Source organism: Agelaius phoeniceus, chromosome 21, assembly GCF_051311805.1.
Source record: "Agelaius phoeniceus isolate bAgePho1 chromosome 21, bAgePho1.hap1, whole genome shotgun sequence".
NCBI lineage: Eukaryota > Metazoa > Chordata > Aves > Passeriformes > Icteridae > Agelaius > Agelaius phoeniceus.
In genome coordinates, this window is record NC_135285.1 from 6,509,603 (window position 1) to 6,535,217 (window position 25,615).

The 25,615-nt window shown below is 50.8% G+C and overlaps 1 protein-coding gene across 3 annotated transcripts; it reads right to left on the bottom strand.

Moving 5' to 3' along the window:
• Positions 1–4,064: 4,064 nt before the first annotated feature.
• On the bottom strand, positions 4,065–25,208 carry PTGES (prostaglandin E synthase). Of its 3 annotated transcripts, none has more exons than XM_054646533.2 (4): positions 24,882–25,208; positions 9,729–9,928; positions 8,285–8,367; positions 4,065–6,146 (listed from the first exon to the last, which is right to left on the bottom strand). In XM_054646533.2, the coding sequence occupies exons 2-4, from the start codon at positions 9,834–9,836 to the stop codon at positions 5,897–5,899; spliced, it is 441 nt and encodes a 146-aa protein (XP_054502508.2). In that variant the 5' UTR covers positions 9,837–9,928; positions 24,882–25,208; the 3' UTR covers positions 4,065–5,896. The 3 variants fall into 3 exon arrangements, with proteins under 3 accessions (XP_054502508.2, XP_077045411.1, XP_077045410.1); XM_077189296.1 differs by lacking the exon at positions 24,882–25,208 and adding an exon at positions 23,272–24,219; XM_077189295.1 differs by lacking the exon at positions 24,882–25,208 and adding an exon at positions 10,363–11,080.
• Positions 25,209–25,615: the final 407 nt, after the last annotated feature.

Here is a 25,615-nt window from a genome sequence, read left to right on the forward strand (position 1 = left end):
CAACCCATGGTCAGCCAGCTCCCAGGGGCTGATGGGCATCTGAGGGGCCTCAAACCAGGAGACAGAGCATGGAGAGCTGCAGCTCACCTGGCAGGGTCTGCACCCACCCCACGGGGGAGGGAGATACTGGGGGAAGGCTGTCAATGAGGAACTCCAAGGTGTTGTGCAACCTCTCCCCTTCCAGGACAGGGGAATTTTTCCTCCCTGGAAGGGCACATCCATCACCAGTTCTAATTTGGGCAGGAGAGCTGTTCTCCATCCATGCACTGCAACTTTGGGAGTGGGGGAAGGTTGCAAAGACATTTGCAAATGGTTTCCTTCCTCAAAGCAGTTGGTTTTCAACCAGGTGAATCCAAAAGGGTGGGTCTCAGGTGATGGCAGGATCTTTCTGGACCCCCTTTCCTTGTTTCTGACTGCCCAGCCTGGCACTTGTGCATGACTTGCTGACTGATGAAAAGTTGAAGTTTGCCCCTAGAATATTTTGATGAGAACAATTTTGTGTTGTCATCAGCATCGGCTGCTGCAGCAGCAAGACAAAACAGAGCTCACATTTTCCAGCTCAGGGGGACACCCGCCTGGTTATCCCTGTCCAGAATGAATTACAGACATATCGTGGTCACAGCATCCTCCTTTCCCTTCATCCTTGTGCTGCTGAGCCCTTCTCCCTCTGGTGGCAGCGGGAAGGTCTGAAGATGGTTGTTGCACCATCCACAAACTGGAGGAGCACATGTTCCTGTGACAGCACCGTGCCACCTCCCAGCAGCAGAGCCCCTCCTGCCCTTTGGAGCAGTGCTCCTGTCCTGGGGGCCGTGATGCTCACCCTAAACTCTACATCCCATATGGAAGGAGCATCTCCTCCCTGCAGCAGGTATTTTGCTCGCTGCTGCTTCTTTCCAACCCCACAGGGAAGCAACCTAAGGCAGCAGAGAAGCTGGACAGGAGCTATGCACAGGGGTGTAATGCTTTATAATTACCTGGGAAGAAGGGGGGAAGCAAAGGTTCCTTTTGTAGCTGGTGTCACAAAACCCAGGAAGAGTTATCATGTGTAAGGAGGAGCTACTGCATGGAGATGCACAGCGTTGCATCCATACGCCACAACTTCAGAAACAGGGAAGGTTTGCAAGGATATTTACAAACTATTTCTCCCTCAAACCACTCTGTTTTCAACCAGGTGACTCCCAAAGAGCAAGTCTGTGGTGATGGGAGGATCTCCCTGGAAATGGCATCGCATCTGCCTGTTTTGGAGAGGCTGATGGGCACTGGAGCAGATACCAGCCTCCTCCTCCTCAACCAGTTCCCTAAGGAATGACACCCTCCATCCATCCATCCCAAACAACTCCATGCGCACCCCCAGCAGACGGAGGGGAGGGCGGAGGATCCGGGCAGGGTCCCCGTGTCCCCCGCAGGGTCCCGCAGCCACACGAGGGTGCTGCAGCCCCGCGCAGCGCAGCCCGCGGAGCCCGGGGAGAGCCCCCCGCGCTGCCCCGCTCTAATCCCGCACCCGGCCGCATCCCGAGCTCCCCGCTCTAATCCCGCACCCGGCATCATCCCGAGCCCCCCGTGCTGCTCCGCTCCAATCCCGCACCCGGCATCATCCCGAGCCCCCCGCTCCGCTCCCCACCCAGCATCATCCCGAGCCCCACCCGGCCGCATCCCGAGCCCCCCGCTCTACCCCGCTCTAATCCCGCACCCGGCCGCATCCCGAGCCCCCTGCGCTGCCCCGCTCTAATCCCGCACCCGGCATCATCCCGAGCCCCCCGCTCCGCTCCACACCCAGCATCATCCCGAGCCCCACCCGGCCGCATCCCGAGCCCCCCGCTCTACCCTGCTCCACTCCCGCACCCGGCCGCATCCCGAGCCCCACGTCTGAAGCAGGGCTCAGCCCCACAGCCCTGTTAGGAAACGCCTGCCGGAAAAAGTTTTCCCGGTGCCAACTTCATCCTCGTGTGCCAGAGAATGGCGCTTCCCTGCTGCTCTCTTCTCCAGGAGATTTCTGAGTGCTCATGCTTGTAGAGCTGGCTCCTCTCATTTCTCTCTACAAGTCGCAGGAATCCCAGTTCCTCAAGAGGAGTAAAGGGATTTGTGTATCAAAACCCCACCTGCTAGAGGGAATGGGGATTTTGGAGTGATCTGTGTTAAAGGTAACCTGCCCAAGAGAGAATCTTGGTCCAGGTCCCACCAGGGAATGGTCTGGATGACAAGAGAGCCGGGGAGGGGTGCAGGCAGGTAAGGGAGAGGTGTGTCCTGTGCTCAGGGGTGGGACGGATCCTGGAATCCTGGGGCTTGAAGCACCTGAAGGAGTGTGGGAGGGAAAGCAGCCTGTGCCGGGGCTCCACTTGCTCTTCTCCCAGCTCCAGACACCGTGAGGAAAGACACGTACCGTGGTGTGAATCACATCCACACATTTAACCACAGAAGGGAGCAGAATGGACCTTAAAGATCACCTTAATGGACCTTAAAGATCACCTCCTCCCAACCCACCAACCCACAGATGGAATTAGACCAAAGTTGCTCAAACAACCTGGCTTCGAACTCTGCCGGGGCTGGGGCATCCACAGCCTCCGTGGGCAGCCTGTACCAGTGTCCCACCATCCTCACAGCACAAAAATTCTTCCTAATCTCTAACTGAAATTTCTCCTCTCTCAGCTTGTACCCATTTAAGCACCAGATTGTTGTTCTGCAGTCCCAGGTGGGTTTCACAGCGTTGCTGCTTCTTGTTTGAGCCAGGTGTGGAAAACAAGTTGTTGGACATTCAAAGCACACCCCAAACCCCAGAGACTGGGGGGTGCAACCACTGTCCTTGCTCTCCTGGAGCAGCAGGAGACACTGGGCACATCCTTTGCCTACACTGATGCCAGAGCAGGAATTTGGGAGCTGTGGGCTGTAGATATTAATTGGGAAAAGGCAGGAATGCCTCTCACATGCAGCAATCACTGGCAGTGTCCAGGAGAGAGCCAGTGGCTCCCAGGAGAGCCCTGATGGGTCTGGTGCTGCCCAAGCAACCGAGCCCAGCTTGGTTTTGCTTCCCCCCAAACTTCCACAACACTTCAAAATAAGTGCAATGCTTGGGCCTCTCCTAAGTTTGCCTTGCAGGCTTTTTGTGTTTGTTTTTTTTTGAGCCAGGAGAGTTCACATTCCCAAGCTTTTCCCTGCAGCCAGTAAGCAGAGTTTATTTTTTTTTTTTAATAAAAAAGGAGAAAGCAGAGCTTTGCATGTAACCTCAGATTCCCTGAGCAGGGCATCAGCCTCAGGCACTGGACAGGCAGCTGAGAAGAGGCTGAAGCAGCTGGCAGATCTGGGGATTGGAAGGGGGTTCTGGAGCTTCCCTTCTTCCTTCCTATGCCAAAATCTCCATCCCAGCCACATCTCCAACCTCAGCAACATGTACTGGAGAGAGTCCATTTTATAAAACCACTGCTTTTCTCATTTGAAAACAAACAGGGTAAGAAAAGAACCAAGTGGAGCCATTTTATAAAACTAACACAGACACTGACTGGGCAGTACCTCCCAACCATCAACAACTTTAAAAAAAATAGGGGAAAACCAGAGAAATGAAGCATTTGTTTCCCAGCAACCCAGTGGGCAGCAGCTCCCAAGCACCAACAACTGAAGAAAATACTGGAAAACCAGGGAAATGAAGCATTTGTTTCCCAGCAACCCAGTGCAAAAAAAAAAAAAAAGGGGCTACTTATCTTGGAAAACACAAGCAGCTCCTTTATGAGTCATAAGAACAGAAAGAAGAACAACTACCTCTTACCTGAGCTTCTCCAGCCCTCCAGGATTTTTGGGTGAACACCAAGCTTGCTACTCAGGGAAGGGAAAGTGAGCAGAGCTGCTTATAATTCCCAGCTCTGCTGGATTTAAAGGATCAGCACAAATAATGCACACCTGGAAAAGAGGTTCCTCTGCAGGGCAGGTGAGTGCAGAGGAAAGGGATGCCTCTAGAAGTCCCAGGACACTCCAGGCTCTGCAGTGGGGTTTAACATCCTGCTGAGGATCCATCCTGCTGGGGCTGGACCCAGCTGCTGCCCAGCTGCATCTGCTGCTCCCCAAGGAAGGATGGATCAGAGCACAATGATTTGTTTTTATTGGGAATATTTGCTTCCTGCCACCAGGATGCATGTGCAGCAGCAGAGAAACATACAGGAGTGCAAGACCTTGTGCACCATGTGAGGCAGAAAAGATTTGTTAAGAGGAGTCTGTGTAACCCAGACATCTGTGGGAAGGAGAAGTGGCCAAGAGTGAAGTGCTGAACGTGCAATCCTGCCCACCTTCCTCGCAGTGGGAGAGCAAAGAATTCCACTCCAGCCTTCACCACACAGCTCAGCCTGAGGCCACAGCTGCACTGGGATGGAGTTACTGGTACAGAAACTTCTACCTGAGCTGAGCAAAGGCTGAGCATCAGTGTGAGCAGGTGTGTCCCCAGTGCTCAGCAAGAGATCTCTGAGCAGAGCAGAGTCAAGGGAACAGCCTTAGTGCACAGGACAGGTGGGAGGGGAATTTCTTTTCTACTCATTCTGGCTTTCCCCTGTGATGCTATTCAAACTCTGTGCTGCCCTCAGAGGAGGGAGGAGGCACTGAAGAGCAGAGGTTTCCTCCTCCTTCTCCTCCAGAGGGATGCTCCATTGCTGCTGCTGCTGGGAGCAGTTCCTGGCACCTGGGGACAGCTGTGTGGCAGAGGAGCTCCTGGGCCCTTGTCACCATGCACTACCCTGGTCCCAGCCTCTCCTGTCCAACACAGCACTTCTGGGTGACCCTGCAGAGCAGCAATGCTCCCTTCAAAGCCCCTCTGCTCATTTCCAGAGCTTTCTGCAAACACCAGCTGCTCCAGGCTGTGAATGGCGTGGCAGCAGTGGACAGCAGGAAACAGCTGAGAGAAAACTCCCCTAAGGCAATCAGGGCACATTTCCCACATAGCAACGGCAAGAGAAGGGCTGAAAACAGAGGGGGAGAAACTCAGTCTGATGCTCTGGGGCATTTTCAGGTATTAGTGGCATGTGGACTAGACTGGCCTTCGGGAGAAAACCCTGTCTGCAAAGCCCCTGTTTTGTGCCAGCATTTCAGACATTCCAGAAGTCCCAGAACTTTGTGTCCAGCAAATGTGTTCAGGCTGTGTGTCCAGGGTAAAGGATTCCTGCTGGCTTCTCCAGGCACGTCACTCTGCATCTTGCTGTGGTGAGGCTGAGATGGAAAAGCCTCAGCTGCTGCTGGCTGGGAGCTGCCAGGAGCTCCAGCTCCTGCCTGCAGTGGGGCTCCTGGCAGGGAGCTGTGTGCTGTGAGATGAGGTGGCACTGGGAGCACTGAATGCTCCAGTGGCCTCACAACATCACCCCTGAGATTCTGACTTCCCTGTCAGCCTGCCTGGAATGCACCTGCCTCCTGTCCTCCTTGGTGGAGAGGGAACCTAAGGGACCAAATCCTAAGGGACTGACATTCCCAGAGATGCACATGGCTGGGCAGGAGAAGGGTGGCTGCTTTATAACCTCTGCTACCAACAACATCTGCCGACTAAGAGACTTTGTGGGACCCTCATGATTTTCCCTGCCTGATTCATGGGATATTCACAACCAGGAGGAAAAGGTCACAGTCACAGTTCCAAACTCAGGAAACCTTCCCTTCAATGACCCCATTCCTCAAGGGGGAGTCCATGTGCTTTCCACCTCTCATCCTCAGCAGGAGAAAGAGAAACCTGCCTCCACATCCCCTTCTTGCACTGCCCTTCTCTCTGGTGCCTCCTCTGACAAATCCTGATGGCATCAAGGCTGCACTGAACATCCTCGGGGTGCAGGTGAACTCCCTGCTGACATCTCACACACACACACTCTCACTCTCTCCCACTCCAGGGGGCCCAGCAGAGTCAGGATGAGGGGGTTTGGGTGCTGGGTGTCTCTGGCTGTTACCAGTACGGGGTGGTGGCCAGCAGGATCTGCAGGGCCATGGAGAAGCAGGGCAGCTGGGCCACGCTGTAGGCCACGGAGCGGGTGGGTGCCCTCAGCTGCAGCAGGTAGGCAATGGTGTGCACGATCCGTCCCACACAGAAGATGAGGAAGTGGATCCTGGCCACTGTGGGACTGGGATCCAGCAGGGAGTAGACGGCTCCGAGGAAGAGGAAGGGAAAGATGTTCTCCATGTCATTGCGGTGGGCCCTGAAAAGCAAGATAAGGTTGTTTCCCTGTTTTTTCTCATTCCTTCTACCCATCCCTAGGTGCTGCTGGGCTTCTTCCCCATGGGATGGGGCAGACACAGCCCCCAAAATGTCAGTTCTCCCCTACACACAGGAGAATTTCACACCCTGTGTCTCTCCCTTGGGATCCTGTGCTCCTGAAACTTTCTCTCCGTGACTGGGACGCCTTTGGCACAGCAGATGACAGCTCCAGGGCTGGAGCTTTCAAATAAACAGAGCAAAACACAGACCCTGGGAAGCTGCAAAAAGCTCAAAACTGGTGTGGTGCCAGCACGGCAAGGCCCCAGATGTGGCCACGCTACACAACAAAAGGCAGTTCCAGACCACAGCTTCTGCAGTGGAGAAACTCACAGGATGAGAGGGGCTGTGGTTTCACCTCTCTCCATAAATGCATTCAAAGGGGACTGGGGAGGAGTGGCCCAACAACCCCCACACTGTGGCTGGAGGGGATTCTGTGGCCATGTGGTGACACATCAGCACTGATGGAGCCAAGCCCTGTGCTCCAGCTGAACAGGCACCTGCCTGGGTGTCACAGCATCACTGCCACCACCCACAGCACCAATCAAACAGGACCTGGTCAGGCCATGAGTGAGGGCTGTGCCCCTCCTCCCCCAGGCACCATCCTCTGAAAAAACCCCAAGGACCTGGGGGCTCAGCAGGGCTGGGAGGACAAATGGAAGAAGAAGGAGGAGAAAGGAGAGAGCTGTGAGGCAGCCAGGGCCTCTTTCAGAAGCACAGGGTAAATGTCCTGCCCTGCTCTGTGCCTGCCCTGCACAGACCCCTGGCTCTGCTCCCCTCCAGGTACAGTCTGAGATGAGAAGCTGACATGGCCCTGCTCTGGGGAAACACCTTGGATTGAATGTGTCTTCAAGGCTGTAAATACATCAGCAAGGATGGGCTCTGAGAGCTTCAGCTACCCAAGTCAGATCCCAGGCTGCCCCAGGTTTTTGCTGCAGCTCTAGTTATTTATTTTTATGGAAGTTTGTTTATCCTGAATAATCAAAAGAAGATTATGATTATTATTTCTGCTATTATTTTATTTTTGCTAGGAAGGAAATAGCTCATTTTCCATTCTCCTCCTCCCCCTGGCAGTCCAGCAATTAGGTGGCACTGGATGTTTTCTAAAGCAAATGCTGGAGGCAGGGGGGACATGAGCAGTGAGGTCCCCATGCACAGCCCAGGGCTCAAGGACAGCAGGGCACAACTCCAGCCCCTTTCCTGCACATCAGCAGCAATCCAGCCCAGCACTTGGGGCACCTCCTTCAGTAAGGGGGACAGCAAATCAAGCCCAGGGCTGAATAACCCTGTGCTTTACCTCTGAGAAAGTGTGATTCTCACAGAAGAGGGGTAACATTCAGAGTTTCCCCAATCAGAGAAGCAAAAGTTATTGTAATCCTGTTCAGCCTTTTCCCAGATCCCCAGAAAGGGCAGCTGCCTACAGCACTGGGAGCAGTCACTCTGTTGCCTGTCCAGGCTCTGCAGGGATCTGGGGTCCTGTCAGAGCAGGACACAAAGAGCCTTTGAGTGTGGGTATGGGGTGAGGCACTGGGAATCTGTGGGACTTTGAGCACCTGGAAAAGAGCTAGTCAGAGTTGGATGTTGAATGCAAACCCAGATCCTTCCTTGCTCCAGTGCACACCATGCTAAAGATTAAACTGCTCTCGTGAGCAGGGTCCCACAGCAGAGCTCGAGGCAGCCTGACCATCTAGAATATTACTCAATTAGTGAGTCCTTTAACTTCCCACTTCTTGTTTGCCAGCAGCTGGTGCAGAGGGAATGGTGGCACCAGGAATGGTGGCACCAGAGGGAATGGTGGCACTGGGAATGGTGGCACTGGGAATGGTGGCATAGAGAGGGAATGGTGGCGCCAGGAATGCTGGCACCGGGAATGGCGGCACCAGAGGGAATGGTGGCACTTGGGATGGTGGTACCAGAAGGAATACTGGCACCAGAGGGAATGGTGGCACCAGGAATGCTGGCATTGGGAATGCTGGCACCAGGAATGCTGGAACCAGAGGGAATGGTGGCACCAGGAATGCTGGCATCAGGAATGGTGGCACCAGAGGGAATGGTGGCACTGGGAATGCTGGCCCTGCTCACCTGAGGCACCGCTCCACGTCAGGGTCCTGGCGGTAGAACTGCAGCCCCCCATTGCGCAGGGCATCCTCTGGGTTTGCAAATGCCTGGAAGAGACAGTCAGAGACAGTCCCCACCTGCTTACAGCCTTCAGGAACCTCATAGGTAGAAGCTTTGCCCCTAATCTTGAAGTCCTGTGGGGATTTTACCTCCCCAAATTTGTTACCACTCTTCATAAAGACGAGGGTCACTGCACTTCCATGCACACTGTCCTGCACCTCCCAGGAGTTTTCCTTGTCCTCCAAAAATCCCAGTGCTGCCTGCTGAGCAGGTCCCAAATGAGGGTTTCAAGGGAGCTCCTACCTCACCCCCATCCATGAAACCCATTTAGAGACTTTCCAGCCAGTGTTGCTGGCTGAGAGCTTGCAGACACAATGCAGCCTCCAAAAGATAACCAGGACTGACAGATTAGAGAATATTCCCTGGCTGGCTTTTTGGCAGTGGCACTGTGTGGCTTTCCCACAGGGAAATGGGATCCTACACTAATAAAGTTAAAAATGAAAGTTATCTGTGTGAGCTCCTCATCTATGCTCAGAAGCCATTCCTCAGGGACCTGGCTACATTTGACAGCTTCATTTTACAGCCTGGAAAGGGCCCTGGTGCTTTTTAAAATTATGTTACAAGCCCAAACTGTCGCAGGGCTGGAGCATCATTTAGAATCACAAGGGGAGAAGACAATTCATCAGTTACAGTGATGCCACAGGAGAGGGTATTTGTGTTCTATCTGAGACCAGAAATGTCTCCCTCCCTCTCCACTGACGCAGTCAGAAACTCCTCAAATACTTTAAAACAGATTTTACAGAAAGCTGGGTTTCATCAGGAGTTGGGGTGAGGGCAGTAAAAGCCCTGTTGGCCCCAACTCCTGACAGCAGCTGGTCCTCCCTGTATTTTCCTCCCTGAGCAAGGATCATCTCCTCCAGCTATTGTTTTATTGCCCACGACTTGCTGCTCTCCTGGAGCGTTCCCTTAGCCAGTCAGCCTCCAAAAGCCCAAAAACTTTCTGCTACATCACAAGAAAAAAGACCATTGCAATGATTTCTTCTTAAACTTAGTTTTTTTGCTTCCCCTTTTTTTTCCAGACCATGCAAATTAACTGTAAACAGACTCCTTCTAGAAGCATCTCACCTGCTTGGCATTTTAGATCTGATTATTATTTAGATTAGGTTTCCAAAATCATAAACATCAAGCCACAGATGGTAGAAACAAACAGAAAGGGTCAAAGAGATGTGAGATATTTATCTGCTGCAGCTATGAAACAAGTTTTGCTTTCAACTGAAGTCAAAGAAAACTCAGCTTGCTTCAGGAAAGTTTTGCTGAACTTTAGAGGAATAAAAGAAGAAAGCAAAATCACAGAAACCCAAGCAAAGAGCCAGAAAGGGAGGAGAAGGAAAATGAGACTGGATCTTACCTTCTTTCTGAGTCTCACTTGTCCCGTAATGATGGCAATGACATACATTTTTAAAATCAGAATCGTGCTGTAGAACGTGAATGACAGGAACACTTTATTTTCCATCATTTTGGGAGAACTTGCTGCTGGGTGGCTTCAGCATCCAAAGCCAGAGAGACCTTGGGCTGCGAGAGAGCCCCGCAGGGGAGAGGCAGGAACAGCTGCGTTGAAACACAACACAAATCCTTCACTTTCCAGCGAAACCCCCCAGCCAGGCTGCCGGGACAGCGAGGAACCCGCAGCCAGCACATGGAGCAGGATTCTCTGCTGCTCACACCCTGCCACCAGCAGCTCCATGCGGATGGGCTGCCCGGGCCAGGAGACAGCGCCTGGGAGGGGGACCTGGCACAGAGCTGCGACCCCTCCAAAGCAGCCCCAGCTCGATCCCTCCAAACCAGCCCCAGCTCGATCCCTCCGAACCAGCCCCAGCTCCGACCCCTCCAAACCAGCCCCAGCTCAACCTCTCTGAACCAGCCCCAGCTCCGACCCCTCCAAAGCAGCTCCAGCTCCGACGTCCCCAGTCCAGCCCCATTCCCCGCGGTGCCCCAGGGACGGAGCCGCCGGAGCATCCCTGTCCCAGCCGGGCGCTGCTCACCCCGGGGCGAAGCCCTGCAGATCCCTCCGTGCAGGAGGAGTTGGGAACGAGGTCAGCGCCTCTCCCAGCCGCCTGCAGCCCTGCGCTGCTCCGTGCGCTTTCCGTCCCGCCCAGCGGGGCTGAGCGCTCACTCCTGTGGCAGAGGCGGCCAAGCCTTGCCCACAGATCCACCTGCGAGGGATGGACAGGGGACAGAGCTCGCCCCGGGAGGGGAGCCCCGGCAATGACCAGCCTGGAACCCAGTCAGGCACGTCCCAAAGCCCTGAGACTGCCAGAAGTGAAGAGCTGCCGGCCCAGCCCCAAGGCAGCTCGTTCTGAACCAAGGCAGCCAAGATGGAATATTGTCCTTGGTTTAAAAAGTGCCATGTGAATTTGGAGCTGGCTTTTCATCAGCCATGAAATATTGTGGGATAAAGAGTGGGATTGGTGCCTCTGCAGGCAGCTGGGCTGCTATTTAATGCAAAGTTAACTCCTTCTCCCCCAGTGCTAGCAGCAGCAAACCCCAGGGAGCCAGAGGCATGGGGGCTGACAGGAGCTCTCCAAGTTTATTAGAGTGGAAGGGCTGGATTTGGTATTCATTTCCTTAACACAGGGAAAAAACCCAAACAAAACAAAACAAGAAAATATAAAATTCTCTGCATTTGCCTCTGAATGTTCCTCATGGCCATTCTGCCCTGGTGCTGCAAACCCAAAGACACTCCACTGCTCCATGCAATGCTCTGGCTCAGCCTCATGGCATCTGAGTGTGTGCATGGAAGCACAAAGCAGTGAAGAAAAGGCAAAGCTGGACGTGCAATGGGACCTGCAGTGCAAGCACAGGAACTGGATGTAGCTCCTGTGATTTGTGTTGCCATGGCATGGGGGTGAATGTGCAGTGGAGGCCATGTGGTCTAGTTTTATTACCCAATACCCAGAAAAGTTTTGACAAACCAAAACCTCCTACCAATAAATATTCTGTACAATAAACCCACAAATAACAGAAGATTTGATCACTATTGGCAGCATTTTGCACCATAGTGGTTAATAAGATGTAAAAGCTGGCCAGTTTAATATCTAGCTGGCAGACAAGAATTTTACATGAAATTCCAGGAACAGTTTGACAGATTTGTCCTCTTCCACCCCACAAGGGTCAAGTCTTGCGTCCTCAGAGTGTTAACCTGGGAAATTAAGATTGTGATTGCCATTGTATTGTCAGTGCTCTATAAAGCCACTCTGCAGATCAGGCATTTGTCATGGGCAATCCAAAAAATCCATATATGTGACATTCAATAAATTGTGCTACTCCTGAACCCAGCTGGCTCTTTTGAATGTGACCAGACCTATAGTTCACAGACTATTGGTGCCCCTGGCACAGGGCCTTAGAGTTATGTTTTTAGCAGTGCAGGAAGCCTTTGAAAACCACAAGCACTTGGTTTTAAGAGGGAGGTACTTGCAGTTGGTCACCAGCACCCTGGCACTGGGGAGGCTGCAGAACAAGTCCTGGCACAGCCCAGTGTGGAGCTCTGCAGCCTCTGGCAGGCTGCTTCCCTGGGTGGGAGTGAGAACACCAGGACATGCAGCAGCCATGTGGACCCAGGCTCTGTGCTAAGAGCTGAGGTGTTCACCAGTGAACTACCCCCAAACCCACCCATGCACCCCTGGAGCTCAGCAGGGTACTAGAAACACCACAATGCCAAGTGTAAGTAGGCAGTGGCAAAGCCACATCCCAAACACTACTCCTCCCATCCCTCCTCTCCACACCTGATAGGGATCAACCCACAGCAGAGAAGATCTCAAGACCTCAGTGCCCAAGGATTGGGGTCATGCAGGGCCAGACCAGCCCCACAGCATGGATGAGACATTCTCCAGCAACCCTTTCTCCCAGGAGCCTGGGAGAGGGCAGCCAGCCAGACCCTAACACTAACCCTAACCCTAACCCTCCATCCAGCAGCTCCAGTTTTTACCAGCTGATGATCCAGTCCACAGGGTCTTCAGCAGTGGGACCTTTTTCCTTCATGCACCTTCTTCCCCTCCCAAGGCAGCCAACACCTCGCTGAGCAGCAGGAATATGCACCTGCAGACAAGCCAGGACTCCTCCTGCCAGCCAGCCAGACTTCTCCTCCTTGGCATTGTTCAAACACTGGCAGGGAGCCCTGGACAATTTGCACCAACAACTGGCACAAATTTACATTGAACAGAGAGAGCAGGAAGCACACCTTGTTTAGGGATAAGCCCCAAGGGATTATCCCTAAACAAGGTGTGGATGTATTAATTTTGAAAAAGTTTTTTTTTCTGTGTGTTTATGGAGTTCAAACCCCTTTTAGTGTTACACAGAGTGGAACTCCAGAGGGGAGGGTTATGGATGGGGATGAGGAGCAGCAGATGACTGCAAAGGCAGGTGTAATGCTCCTGGGATCCCAGCTCCTTTTCAGTTTTCTGGGTTCAGGGCTCTCATGCTGGGTAGAACACATCCACACTTGCACCTTCCTGGCTTTTGAGACCCAAGGCAGCGCAGCAGCTGAAGCATGTTCAAGCATCCCATTAATCCATGCGGAAGCAGGCTGTTAATATTCATGTTTGATCCTCCTCCACAGATCACATCCTGCCAGCACAGAGCCCTTCCCTCAAGAAGGCCAGGTCCTAACAGCAGTATGTCTTTAAACTGCAAGTCATGCCCTAAAACCTAGAGCATGAGAGGTCTCAAGGACCCAGGACAAGATCTACCTAAACCCAACACCACTAGCCAAAAACACTGCATTTTTTTTTTCTGAGAAATGATTAATAAAAATCTGCATGAGGCTTAGAAAGATTAGGTTGTCAGGTTAGACTGACCCCAGGAGCTGTAGGGAAAAAATGCAGCATTTTGCTGGAGGAGGAACTGAACTGTAGGAAGCAGAAGGAATGAAAGAATAATGAGAATTGCTTGAGAACAGTACTTAAAAATAGAAGCCTGTAAAAGTGATTCTGCTTTGGCAAGGTTATGAAATAAAAATCACTCTCAATTCCCACACAGGTTATTTATTTGACCAGCTGAATTACGCTGGAGTATTGTGACTACATTTTTCCACTCTTGCTCCTCTGGGGAATTTCCAGGTGGCAGCAGAGGCAGAGGGTTGGTTCAGAGGAGCACTGGCACGTCCGCTGGGGTGGCACAGCCTGGGCTCCACCCTGATCCCAGAGCTACTTTGAGCAATTACATCCCACAGCTGGGGCTAAGCAAAGAGCCCGAGGGGAGACTGCTCCAGGCTGGAGGAGATGGGCAGGTGGGTGGCACTTCTCCAGCATGCTGGTGGAGGAGGTGCAGAGCCCAGCTGGGATTTTGCTTGCCCTGGGCACACAGCTCAGCCCAGGAGCTGAGCTCCATTCCCAGCTTGCTCCAATGCTACCCTGGGCACTGGTGCCCTCCTGCCCTGCCATTTCTCCCTGCTGCTCCCAGCACAAACCCTTGGAACCTGCACACTCCAGTGATCACCTGCACCCATCCTGGGAACCCAGCTGCCAAGGGAGGCTGTGCAGTGCTGGCTCATCAAACACGGTGACTTTTCAAGTAAAGGCATGAGTGTTTTAGCTGTTTATTAGTGAGAAGGGTGCTCCACCTGCCTTCCCTCCTCAGTCTGCACGAAAGCTCCCACCACCATGACGCACCTTCCGTAGATCTGTGAAATCCTCTTGCTTCACCTGCAGCTCCCTATCCCCAGACTCCTGGGCTCCTCATGCTTGTTTCAGCAAGCAGGACACAGAAGATACTGTAAAGTCAGTAAGCAGTGGAACCATCAGCACCTCTGGCCCCCAGCACTGGCATCTGTTGTGGTTTGACACTGGCCAAACTCCAGGCACCCATGAAAGTCTCTCACTTGCCCTCCCCTGCCACAGCTGGGAGAGGAGAGAGAAAATTAACAAAGGGTTCATGAGTCGAAATAAAGACTGGGAAAAAAAACTCCAAGGGCAAAATAGGTCTGGCTTAGAGGTATGAAGTGAATTTATTCCTAACAAAATCAGAAGAGAATAATGAGAAGTGAAATAAGCCCTTAAAAAGACCTTTTCTTCCCCAACTCCTCTCTTCTTCCAACTGACAGTGCAGGGAGATAGGACATGGCAGTTTTGGTCATTTCATCACTGAGATTTTTTTCTGCTGCTCAGGGAGAGAAGTTGTTCCCCTGTGAGACTGTGGGGTCCCTCCCACAGGATACAGTTCACAGAGAACTTCTCCAGTGTGGGTCCAATCTCATGAGCAGCAGTCCTTCCCAAACTGCTGCAATGTGAGTCCCTCCCTGGGAACACAGTCCTCCCAAAACTGCTGCAATGTGGGTCACTCTTGGAAGGAGGGCCCCCTCTCCAGTGGATCTCCCACTGAGTCACAGCCTCCTCCAGGCACCCACCTGCTCCAGCATGGGCACCTTCCCCAGGGGCTGTGGGGTGGATCTCTGCATCCCCTACAGATCCCCACAGGCTGTGGGTGGATCTCTGCATCCCCTATAGACCCCACAGGCTGTGGGTGGATCTCTGCATCCCCTATAGATCCCCACAGGCTGTGGATGGATCTCTGCATCCCCTATAGACCCCACAGGCTGTGGGTGGATCTCTGCATCCCCTATAGATCCCCACAGGCTGTGGATGGATCTCTGCATCCCCTGTGAATCCCCATGGGCTGCAGGGACACAGCTGCCTCACCATGGTCATCACCATGGCCTGCAGAGGAATCTCAGCTCTGGCACCTGGAGAATCTTCTCCTCCTCCTTCTCCACTGATCTTGGTGTCTCCATGTTGTTTCCCTCACATGTTCTCACCTTCTCCTCTTCTCTGGCTAGAAAAAACTGTGTTCTTCACTTTGCTTTGATTTTCTTCTCAAATATGTTATCACAGAGGTGTTACCATCATCTCTAATTGGCCCAGCCTTGGCCAGTAGCATGTCCATCTTCAGAGCCATTAGGAATTGGGTCAGAGCCACCAGGGGAAGCTTCTAGCACCTTCTCACAGAAGCCATTGGTCAGAGCCACCAGGGGAAGCTTCTAGCACCTGCTCACAGAAGCCATTGGTCAGAGCCACCAGGGGAAGCTTCTAGCACCTGCTCACAGAAGCCACCTCTGTGACCCCCCCCTGCTACCAAAATCCAGGCAGGGGAAAACCAACATCTCAGGAAACAACTGGGATGCTTCAGCCTTCAGCAAACTCAGGCAGATTTTGTCTGGTTTGCATTTTGAAGTTGACAGTACTGGCTGCAGCTATCTGAGAGGCCTCAGGCATGAGGAATGTAAGATCAGACTCTCCCAAAATGTCCTTCACACTCAGAAGAGCAGATGCCTGCAGCAGGAGAAAGCCGTCAGGAGAGGCCCAGGGAAGGGGCAGGCTGTGGTGGCTCTGAGTCCCAGGCAGGGCAGAGGAAGCTGCTGTTCCTCAGCCAGTCCCAGGGAACAGGCCCAGGGCCAGGTCAGAGCAGTGGCATGTCCTCCTGCCTTCTCCTCCATCCCTTCCTGGGCTGCTGCCCTGCTCCCAGCTGCTCCTGCCCCAAACTCTCACACCCACCCTGGCTGCAGAGGAGTCACTGTCCCCTCTGCTGCTGTGACACTGGAGATGCTGGAAAAGAGGCCATCAGGCTGTGGGTGTGTGCAAGTAGATTATTTTCTCATGTTCTGAGCCTCACATGGATTCATGCCTGGGCTTTCTCTTAGGAAAGAATTCCTTGGCTAGGCTGCTCTGTGCCTTCAGGGATGAAACCCTGCTGGGAGAGGGGCTGAGGGAAGTTATTTCTCCTCTCTCCTGTTCTCTCCCTCTGTCCCAGCTGGTTTAGGTGCTGGCTCTAGGCAGAGCTGCACCTGCCACTGCTGAGACCAGGTAAAGGTGGGAGATGGGGTCAGGGCTCGGGGTGTGGGGGAGCTGTGCCTCCCTCTCACTCAGCCACACCCCAGCATCTCATGATGTGTTTTGCTTCCCAAGAACCAGATCCCATCAGCTGTAAACAACAGGCAAAAAACACTTGTGTTACTGCCCAAAAACAGGGAGTTTCCCTGCCAGACTGGGAGAGTAGAGGAACAAATTGCTGCCAAAAATGTCAGAATTTGGGAACATTTCCTAGACTTCAAGAATTTGTAAAACTACAACATAGATGCAGATTCCCTGCTGGGGTGCTCTGAAACAAGAGCAAAGGTAAAGAAAGCTGCATAATCCAGCCTCCACATGCTGTGTTATGGGGAGATGGGAATCAGGGCATGGGAATCACAGCATTAAGAGCCCTGGCTCACTAACAGGGCTAGAAGAGGAAGCAACTGTGGTCCCTGAGTCCAGCCTTATTTCCAGACCTGACATTCAACAGCAATGAGCAGCTTCAAGGTGCAAAGAAGAAAACAAACCTTTTATTTCCTGGGCTGTTAACCCTGCCTTGCAACCCAGGAAGAACAGGTTGCTGAGCTTGTTAATTTTAAAGTCTTTTAAGCCCTGTTTTCACCAGATAGGCATTTTCAAGTTCTCACAGGACAAGAGGGAATGGAAAGGTGAACACATCATTGCCTGATCCTGGCCCAAGCTGAGTGGCTACACCATCCTGGTGAAACCAGCTCCAAGGAGTGCCTTCATTCATGGCTTTGCCACAGGGCTTCACCCACCACAAAGCTTTCCAAACCACAGAGCTCATTTTCAACCCCCTGAGTTCTCTGTGTTCCCTTCATCACCCCCAGATTAAACAGCAGCATTTCCTCCCACCCTCCTGTGTAGGTCACATTGTCTAGATCTCTTTAGCACACACTCCAATCTTGTAAGTGGCACTTTGTAATGTCCTGGGGGACAACTGAGCTTCCTAGAGCAGATCAGGACATCCTTCCCACAAGACCTGACTCAGGCAGAAGTCAGAGCTGCTCAGTAATTTGAGGTTTTATGAGTCAAGTCATGTGTCATTGGTCCAGACACATCCTGAAACTTTCCCTTTTTCCTGCACCAAGTCATGAACAACAAATCTTTTCGGCTTCCTTTTAGGCCAAAAGGTGCTCTTTTACCTGGTGAAACCAGGTGGTCTGGTTTCAATTCTGATGTTTTTAATAAACATCCCTCACTAGCAATGCTGAAAACACCCTGCCCACAATCAGCCTGGAAAGCAGGGAGCAATTTAGCTCTGTTATTTACAGCCCCTTTGCTGGAAGGTTTTTATTGTGTTGTTGTCTCAGCTGGCCTCTTGCTCACAGCAGTGGCAGCACTGACACAACATTACCCAGGCTGTGTGACCCTGACTTTATCCAGAGCAGAATTTGGGTTGAATGATGCAAAGAAGTAGAAAAACCTCTCCACTCTACTCTGCAGGCAGTGATGCTTGGACTAACCATCCTAAGTTTTCCTCTCTGCCTGAATGATCCATTGGCAGGACTCTGAGAGCCTGCCCAGGTCCCATGTGCTGATTGCTCTCCTGATTTACAGCCCACACCCTCACGTCTATGATGTTCCCAGAAATCTGCCCCACCCTGTGTTTATGCAACCCTGAAGCCCTCCATGGGGGAATATGTGCTTTCTGCAGTGTTTTGCAAAGCAGCAGAATGCATCTCTCTAGCACAACACATTCTGTTAATAGCACCACTGACTCAGGCAAGAAGGAACAAGAAGTTCCACCATTAGCAGGAGAGAAGATGGATCCCAGCTGTGGAAGGGCTGTAGGGATAGGAGGCTTTGGGATGCTACATTAGCGGGGCTGGAGCTGTCCCACAAGGAGAGGTGGGCATCAGGAAGGGGCAAGGAGCTTTTCTGCACAGTTACTGCAGCAGGGGAAGTTGTGTGAATGTTCAGTGGTGGAAGGAGCTGCTGCTCTCACATGAGTGAGGCCCTTGCAGGGCTGTTTCAGCAGTGGGACACTCTGTGGTTTCAAGGTAGGACATGTCCCTGTGCAAGACAGCAGTGGATTGAGGCTCTCTGGTCCCGTTCACCCTGATTCATCCAATCTTCAGAAGTCAGAGATTAACTTAAGCTCTGAATCACAAGGTTTAATTCTCTTTCTTGTAAATTTGTTGTCATACATGAAGTTAATGTTTGGTAATTACATGCGTCAAGTCACCATCCAAACTGTTAACATTGAATTACTTCTCGAGACAATGAAGTTCCATAATGAAACATGATTTAAATTAAGATGATGACTATAATAAAAATAATAATAACATTTTTATGGGATCTCCTTCCCCTCTTGTTCATGTCACAGACAGACACATGGGGGAATTAAGAAGAAGAGCAATTCTTGCTCAGCTTTGCCCAGCATTCTCCTCCTTTGAAACATGTCTGTGGAAGCACCTCTTACTCAGCTTCACTTCAGTCCCATTTGCTTTCATCTCTCTTCAAAGGAGATTTCTCCATGCTTTTGATTATCCCAGTCATACTTTCATATTTCCCTCTATGCTGAAGCAAGCAGATGACCAGCACATGACTGCCAACTCCTTTACCCCCTGCACTTCAAACGTCCTTCAACCTCCTAAAAACTCATTTTTCTTTTAAATGCCACAAGTCCTCACTGAGGGGTCTAGGATGACTCCACACCAAGTTATTTAGTACTCCAGAGGGGCTACTCCCAAACTGTAGGAATTCCAGCAATGTTATATAGAAGACAGCCCTGGGCCACTTCACAGCTATCAGCATTAGATCTGGCTGCTCATCCCTGTTCCTTGGGGCCTCTCTGTATCCTGCAGCCAATCTTCTCTTTTTCTGTGCTGTTAGTGTGGACCGAACATTGTTCTTTGCAGAGCACATCCTTCTCCTCTTTTCAACTCATTCCAGCTCCCTGTTGGCCACAGGGTTCCCAGCTCTCCACCACATACTTTAACAATAGCTGGAAACCGGAGTCCTGCAGGGAACATTTTATTTTAGCAGAGTACATTTTTCTTCCTGTTAGATAAAATATCTCCTGGAAAAAGAACCTAACAGTTTCAGATTCAACCTTTATTTAACAGTGAGGAATCTGTATGGAAATTATACTTTACAGGTCATTCAGAGTAAGATTTGAGGCACAAATTACAGGTCCTCAGGCTTCCCTGCAATGACATTCTGAGTCCAAACCACAGAGAAGGACAGACCTGGTGGAATTTCCAGGAAGCCTCACTAGTCTCCACAGAACTCACCAAACCCCTTCTTGCTCAGGAGACCTTGCTCCATAACCTCCCCAGCACTTCAAGGGGCCCAGACCCAGCCTCTCTGAACAAATGGGGAAGCTATTTGTTTTATTCACTTTTGCTATTTGTTTTATTCACTTTCTCCTGATGAACCTACTTGGTCCTCAGTGTCAACTGCTAATTGAGCTGATTAAAACCAGGCAGAGGTCTTGGGCATGAGCTGAAGACAGAGCAGGGAAAGCAGAGGCACCAGTCAGAGCAGCTGCCTTGCAAGACTAATTTTAGTGACCTGTGTTTATGGCTCTTCACAGGAGATGGGTGTAAGAGCAGGGTGTTACCTTTGCTAAACCCCAAACCAAACACAGCCTCTAATTCTGGTCCAACCAGGATCGGGTCCAACCCAAAACCTTTTAAATCCTCTTTCACCTAAGGGTCCTAAACCATTGGATGGGGCTGTCTGCATAATAACACCACCACTTTCGTGCTTTGGATGAGGTACAAGCCATTCACCACATCAGAGCCCATGACTGGAGTGAGGGCACAGCATTACTCATGCCCTACTCTTCCTGAGGAATCCTCCCACACCATATGAACTTAGTGTTTCATATTTCATGCAGCTGAAGTTTCATCTCTTTCATGCTGTTTTTATCCCTAAATTGTTATTTACGACATAATTCTATTTAAGATAGAATATGGGCTAAAGTTTCCCTATTATTTCTTGTTCTTTCAGTAAGAACTATTGCTACACAGGTAAACAGGCTCACACGAGACCTACTCTGCTCCAAGCCAGCCTGGAGAACAAAACCAGAAATTCCTGGAGCCAAGCCAAACAGGAACACTCTCCAATTTCAAATTCTGGGCTCAATGTTAAAAACAAGGTTAAAAACCAAAGGCAGGATCAAGGCAGGTGAAGTTTAACTCTCACAGAGTCCCCATCTTACCACTGAGCACCTACAGCACGAGGTTTAATTCTCTTTCTTGTGGATGTGTTGTGATAAATAACGGGAATGTTCTATATTTACATGCCAAGTTCACTGTGCACACCATTCAAACTAAACCACATCATCGGACAATAAGTTCCAAAATAAAACAACATCTGAATTGAGATGATGATGATGGTGATAGTGATGATTATTATCATCATCTTTTTATGGGATTTCCTTCCCCTCTTGTTCATGTCACGGGGAGACAAGCAGAGCATTAGGAACAGATGATGTGGCTAAGCCAATGTTGCTGGAACTGGGTTAGAGCACCTTGACTTGACCCCAAATGCAGTTCCCAGATCTAATCACTAAACCACAGAGGATGTCTACACCAGGAATGTTTACTTTACAAGTCAAAACAGAGCCTAACTGCCCGCATCGATAGCCCATCCACCGGGTCTATCTCTACCATTTCATACATTATTCATCTGGACCTTGCACGAAATCAGAGCCCGGAGGCCAGAAGGGGTGAAAAGGCAAGGCTGCGAATGGTAAAGCACCTCCACACCCTGCTTTGCTTTCCTGAGTTCCTGCCCTCAGGGTGCCTCTCTCAGCTGCCAGCCCAGGTGGATTTGCATGGTCCAGTGGAGACTGCTGCTTATCTGCACCTGGCTTGGGTGGTGCCTTTATCCTTGGGAAAAACCTCTAGGATCACTAAATCCAATCCTTAACCTCTGGTTTTCACCACTTCCTGAAGTGCCACATCCACATGACTTTTCCAGGGAGGGTGAACCAGGCCCTGAGCTGCTGGGTCCTCTTGTCCTGCAACAGCAGAGACCCAAAGCAGCCCATAGAACACCCACCTGAGCCCCAGTGTCTCACAGCTCTGGCAGTTAACAGTAGTTAACCAGTAGTTTAACTATTAACAGCAATTTTCTCCAAGCCATTCCTTAACTTCTTTATTCCTAGCACCAAATATGAGACTGGAGTGTGTCCATGATGTAAAAGTCACTTTGAGAAATGGACACCTGTTAAGATTGCTCAAGTACAGACTTAAAAACTCTTCTCTTCAAAGCCTGTGGCATTCCTGGCAACTCCTGTTCATATGAACATAAACCTCTGATTCTATCCAGAGCCCAATGGCTGCCTCCCTCCATCCCTTCTGCCTCTGGAACACACAGTGGCCAGAGCTATTTTGGCTGCCAGGCACTTTAATAATTCCTTGTGCTTGTTCTGAGAAACACCATCTCCATCCATCACTGCTTGATGGTGTTGATACGTGTGAAAGATCAAGCAGGTTCAGAACTCACCCCATAAAGAGCAGAGAAATGTCCTGCCAGCATTGTCCCCTTGTGCTTATCTACAAAACATTCAACTTCCAGCAAGTTCCCACGGTAGGCAAGAAACGTGAGACAGCAGCTTCCCTCACCCACAATGGAGCACAGCTTAAACACAAGCATGTTCCCTCCCCTGCCTCTCACTCCCATCCCTACCAGGTAACATGACCTGTCTGGCTCCACCTGCTGCAAACCACCGAGGATCAGATTAAATATCCCATTTTTGTCCCTCTGCAGAGCTGTCAGCGTTCAGCACGGCCAGAGGGCACCGGCAGCACTGCCAAGCCCTGCTCGGTCCCAGTTGCTCTGGGGAGGAGCTGTGAGCTGTGCTGGTGCAGAGCAGGGACAGCTCTGGCCTGAAGCACCTCAGCATCCCAGCTCTGCTTGCTCACCCTGCTGGGACAGCTCGATGAGACTCTGCTCTCTGACTGCAGCCTGGGCTCAGGGAAAAGGGCTTTGACATTGGGCATCCAGACAGGAAACATTTTTCTTGCTGTACAGAACTTCTCAATGGAATTTTTCAGAGACAGCAACCAGGAAAAAATCCAGTCCTCCTGGTACCTCAGAATTTCACAAGTGTTCAGATGTGATCAAATGAATTATTTCCCAAGGGCAGATTTACTGCACAAGTATATGATGTTCTGTTTCACACAGATGCCAAACTCATCTACATCTTTCCCTGCTGGACTGTCCCTCTTCACACAGCACAGCACCACACACTGACCCAAGGGACTCTGTGATTTTGTACCCCAGATAAGGATTTTGAAGCCTGTCCAAGCTGAATCACAGCTCAAGCTCTTGAGTAAATATTTCAGTGACAAAACAGAATTGTTAAACCCTTTGCTATGAACTACCGTGTTGAAAAAAAAACTTTCATCATCTGCAAACCTCAATTTTCCTACCTGCAAGAGAAGGATGACAGGCTCTTGACTCCCTGGGTGTTTCTAGGATTAGACAATGTCTGCTCACTGTTAATGTAGATGTTGGTATTTTGCGTTATTGCTCCTGTCACATTACAGAAAGGTCAGGGAACATATTCCATGACTCAGAGCCTTTCCACAGCATTAGTGTAGTCCTCAGAGCTTAGCCAGGCTCTGTATTTGGATAAAGCCCACCACAATCCTACTCTTTAAAGATCCCAATGTACGTCAGAGTGGCAGCCCTTTCCTGTCACTGCCTCATCTCTGTGTTTAGGATAAGCAGCACTTGGAAGATGATACTGAAATTAAAGCAGAGAAAGAAAACAAAGCAAAACCACATACGGGGCGTAGGGGGGTGCGTGGTGTGGTAGAAAAAGGGTAAAAATAAAGGAAATTCCTCTCAGAAAAACAGGCTGTTAGAGAGCATCTAGCCAGAGTCAGAAGGCAAAATGAATGTAAAATGAATGTAGGGAAAAATGAGTCTCCTAGCTCTCCTTCTTCAGTTAGAAACCTTCCACAGGAACCTCTTGCCAGCCCAGCAACTCATGTAAAACAGCACATTTCCAAACCTCTTGCATAAACAAAGCATTTGGAAATATTGAGGGCATTATACATCCTCCAGCAAAAACACAGACTTTTTCTGGGAAAAGCATTGATTCATAGATCTTGAAATTCTTACCTGGAAAACTCTTGCACTCCACGAACTGAAGATGGGGCTGCAGCCCTGATTCCTAGCACCCTGTCCCCTGGCTGGAGACATGTTCCTTGGCTCACCAGCCAGCTGGGAGCTCTGCTGCCTTGTGATGCTGCCCAGAGAGCCCTGCTCACCAGCCAGATCCCAGATTCTCTGAGCTCTCTGCCACAGAGCTCAAAGTGAGCCAGCCCAAAGTCCTGAAAATGCTGACTTTAAACCAATCAAATTGCAGGTGGCAGGAAATTCCAGCACACCGGAAGCGGGGTCAGGCCAGGCAAAAATCTCATCTGAGACTTTTCTCTCTCCTCACCCTTGGCCTTGAGTACTCCATCTCTGCATCCCTTATCTCTTGCTTTGCAACACAGATACTCCATCTCCATTGCCTCCTCTACCACAACAGCTTTAGCACCCCAAATTACCCACTGCAAACACCTTATATTGGTGTTTGCACTGGGTAATTTGGGTAGGATCCCCAAATTCCTACCATTCTTCTTCTTATACTCTCTGCAACATCCTTCCCTTTTCCACACCTTTTCCTTTTCACCACACCACTTCCACTGCTGATCAGCATCCCAAATCACAGACATCCTAAATCACAGATACCCCAAATCACAGACACCCCAAATCACAGACACCCCAAGCCTATTGCACACTGAACACCTATCTAAGGTTCTTCTCTGCTGCAGATTTTCAGTACTTTCAGCTTGTGGCAGCTGGTTCAAGATGACCCACTGCTGGCCAACCACCCCATCCCTGTGCTGGTCGGGAGGGCAACATCAAGGCATGACAGGATGCCAGTTCTGTGCCTAGGGCACAGGAGGTTGGTGAGAAACAACGTGTTCAACACAACAGGCACGAAATATTGCACTGTGGACTGTGTGGTGCAGGGTCTGTGCTCCACTTGGAGCTTCCAGACTGCTGTTCAAGGAAATTGCCATCAATGTCAGCCTCACCACCACTATTAGACATCTCATCCATGTCCAGGCCCAGCTTGAACCCATTTAACTTGTAATGGATAATGAGATAACAGCATGACATGCAGCAGCTGAAGATTATTTAAACACCCATCTGGTACCTGTTATGCAGCATACGTCCTATTGTTGTATAGGAAATATATGCCACCTCCCTCCCACATGGAAAGGAGAAGATCTATAGATGTATCTCATGCTACCCCTTCTTTTTGCAGATGAGGTAATTCTCCTTCTCTGTGCTGTTTTTAGCATGTCACTTTGCATTTCCCATCTGTGTTCTGGGAGATGCAGTCCCTTCCAAGCTGTCGAGACCTTGTGAAAACACACAAGAGCACCGTGAAAAATTTGCTCAGGACATCTCACCCCCTTCATACATCAGTCAGAAAAGACTCTGCTATGAAACTGATTCACCCTTTGCAAGACCCAGCATGGCACTACCCTCTATCCTGGAGAGATTCAGGGGTGACAGTCCATGTCTGTGTTTGTTGGACCATGCTGATTCTACAGGGGAAGGGTGAAATACCTGCTGAAGCCTGAGAGGTGAGCAAGGCAAACAGCTCACACTGTAATAAAATAAATAAAAGGCAACCTGCTCACACTGTAATAAAATAAATAAAAGGCAACCTGTCTACTGTAATCAGATGGACAGACGAGAATCTGCAGATCACAGCTGCCTGATTTCTTTATCCAAATCCTCCACCTTCATTTGTAGGATGACTTTGGCTGTTTTGCTGGAATGGCTCTCATAGCTCTGGCTCTCTGTGATCCCTCAGCAGCCGCGGGCCGGGTCACTGTGCATCCCAAGAAATCACGTTTCACAACACAAGCTCTCTGCTCTGCAGATGGGCGTCCACACTTTGTTTTTCTCAAGCATGACTCAGTCCTCTGCAGAAACTGCTCTCGCATGGACCAAACCCTGTGTCTGACGCCCCATCTAGCGTTCAGCACGGGCATGTGCAGAGGAAAGAGGCGACTGGAGAGCTCCCAGCATTTTCAGCGGTATTAAACCACCTTTATAAAACTTATTTGTCTCCAAGAGAGCCCGAAGAGAGCCCAGGCGCCATGGAATCCTGCATATCCCGCTGCCAGTTCGTGCCTCTGGGCTTTCTGGGTGTCCAAGTGGAGATAGCAGCAGGAAAGCCCTGGAAACCCAGCACACCCCGGGGCTTGGAGGGCAGCTGGGCAAACCCAGGAATGAAACCCCATTTCAGCCTTGGAATGGGGAACCGAGGGTCTGAGCTGTGTCCCCCTCAAGGCTCGGTGGCAGCTGACAGCCTGGATTTTCCAGCAGGGAACATCGGCACTTCCCGGCTGCTCGGCAGTCGGCAGCACTGGGCGCCCTTGTCAAAGGCAGTCAT

What these genes read in the sequence shown, in the direction of transcription:
- PTGES (XM_054646533.2), bottom strand. Translation starts at nt 9,836, where the DNA reads ATGATGGAAAATAAAGTGTTCCTGTCATTCACGTTCTACAGCACGATT. An exon ending in AAGTGAGACTCAGAAAGAAG is followed by an intron (nt 8,368 to 9,728) that starts GTAAGATCCAGT and finishes TGTCTCTTCCAG; the next exon opens with GCATTTGCAAACCCAGAGGA. An exon ending in GACGTGGAGCGGTGCCTCAG is followed by an intron (nt 6,147 to 8,284) that starts GTGAGCAGGGCC and finishes CTTGCTTTTCAG; the next exon opens with GGCCCACCGCAATGACATGG.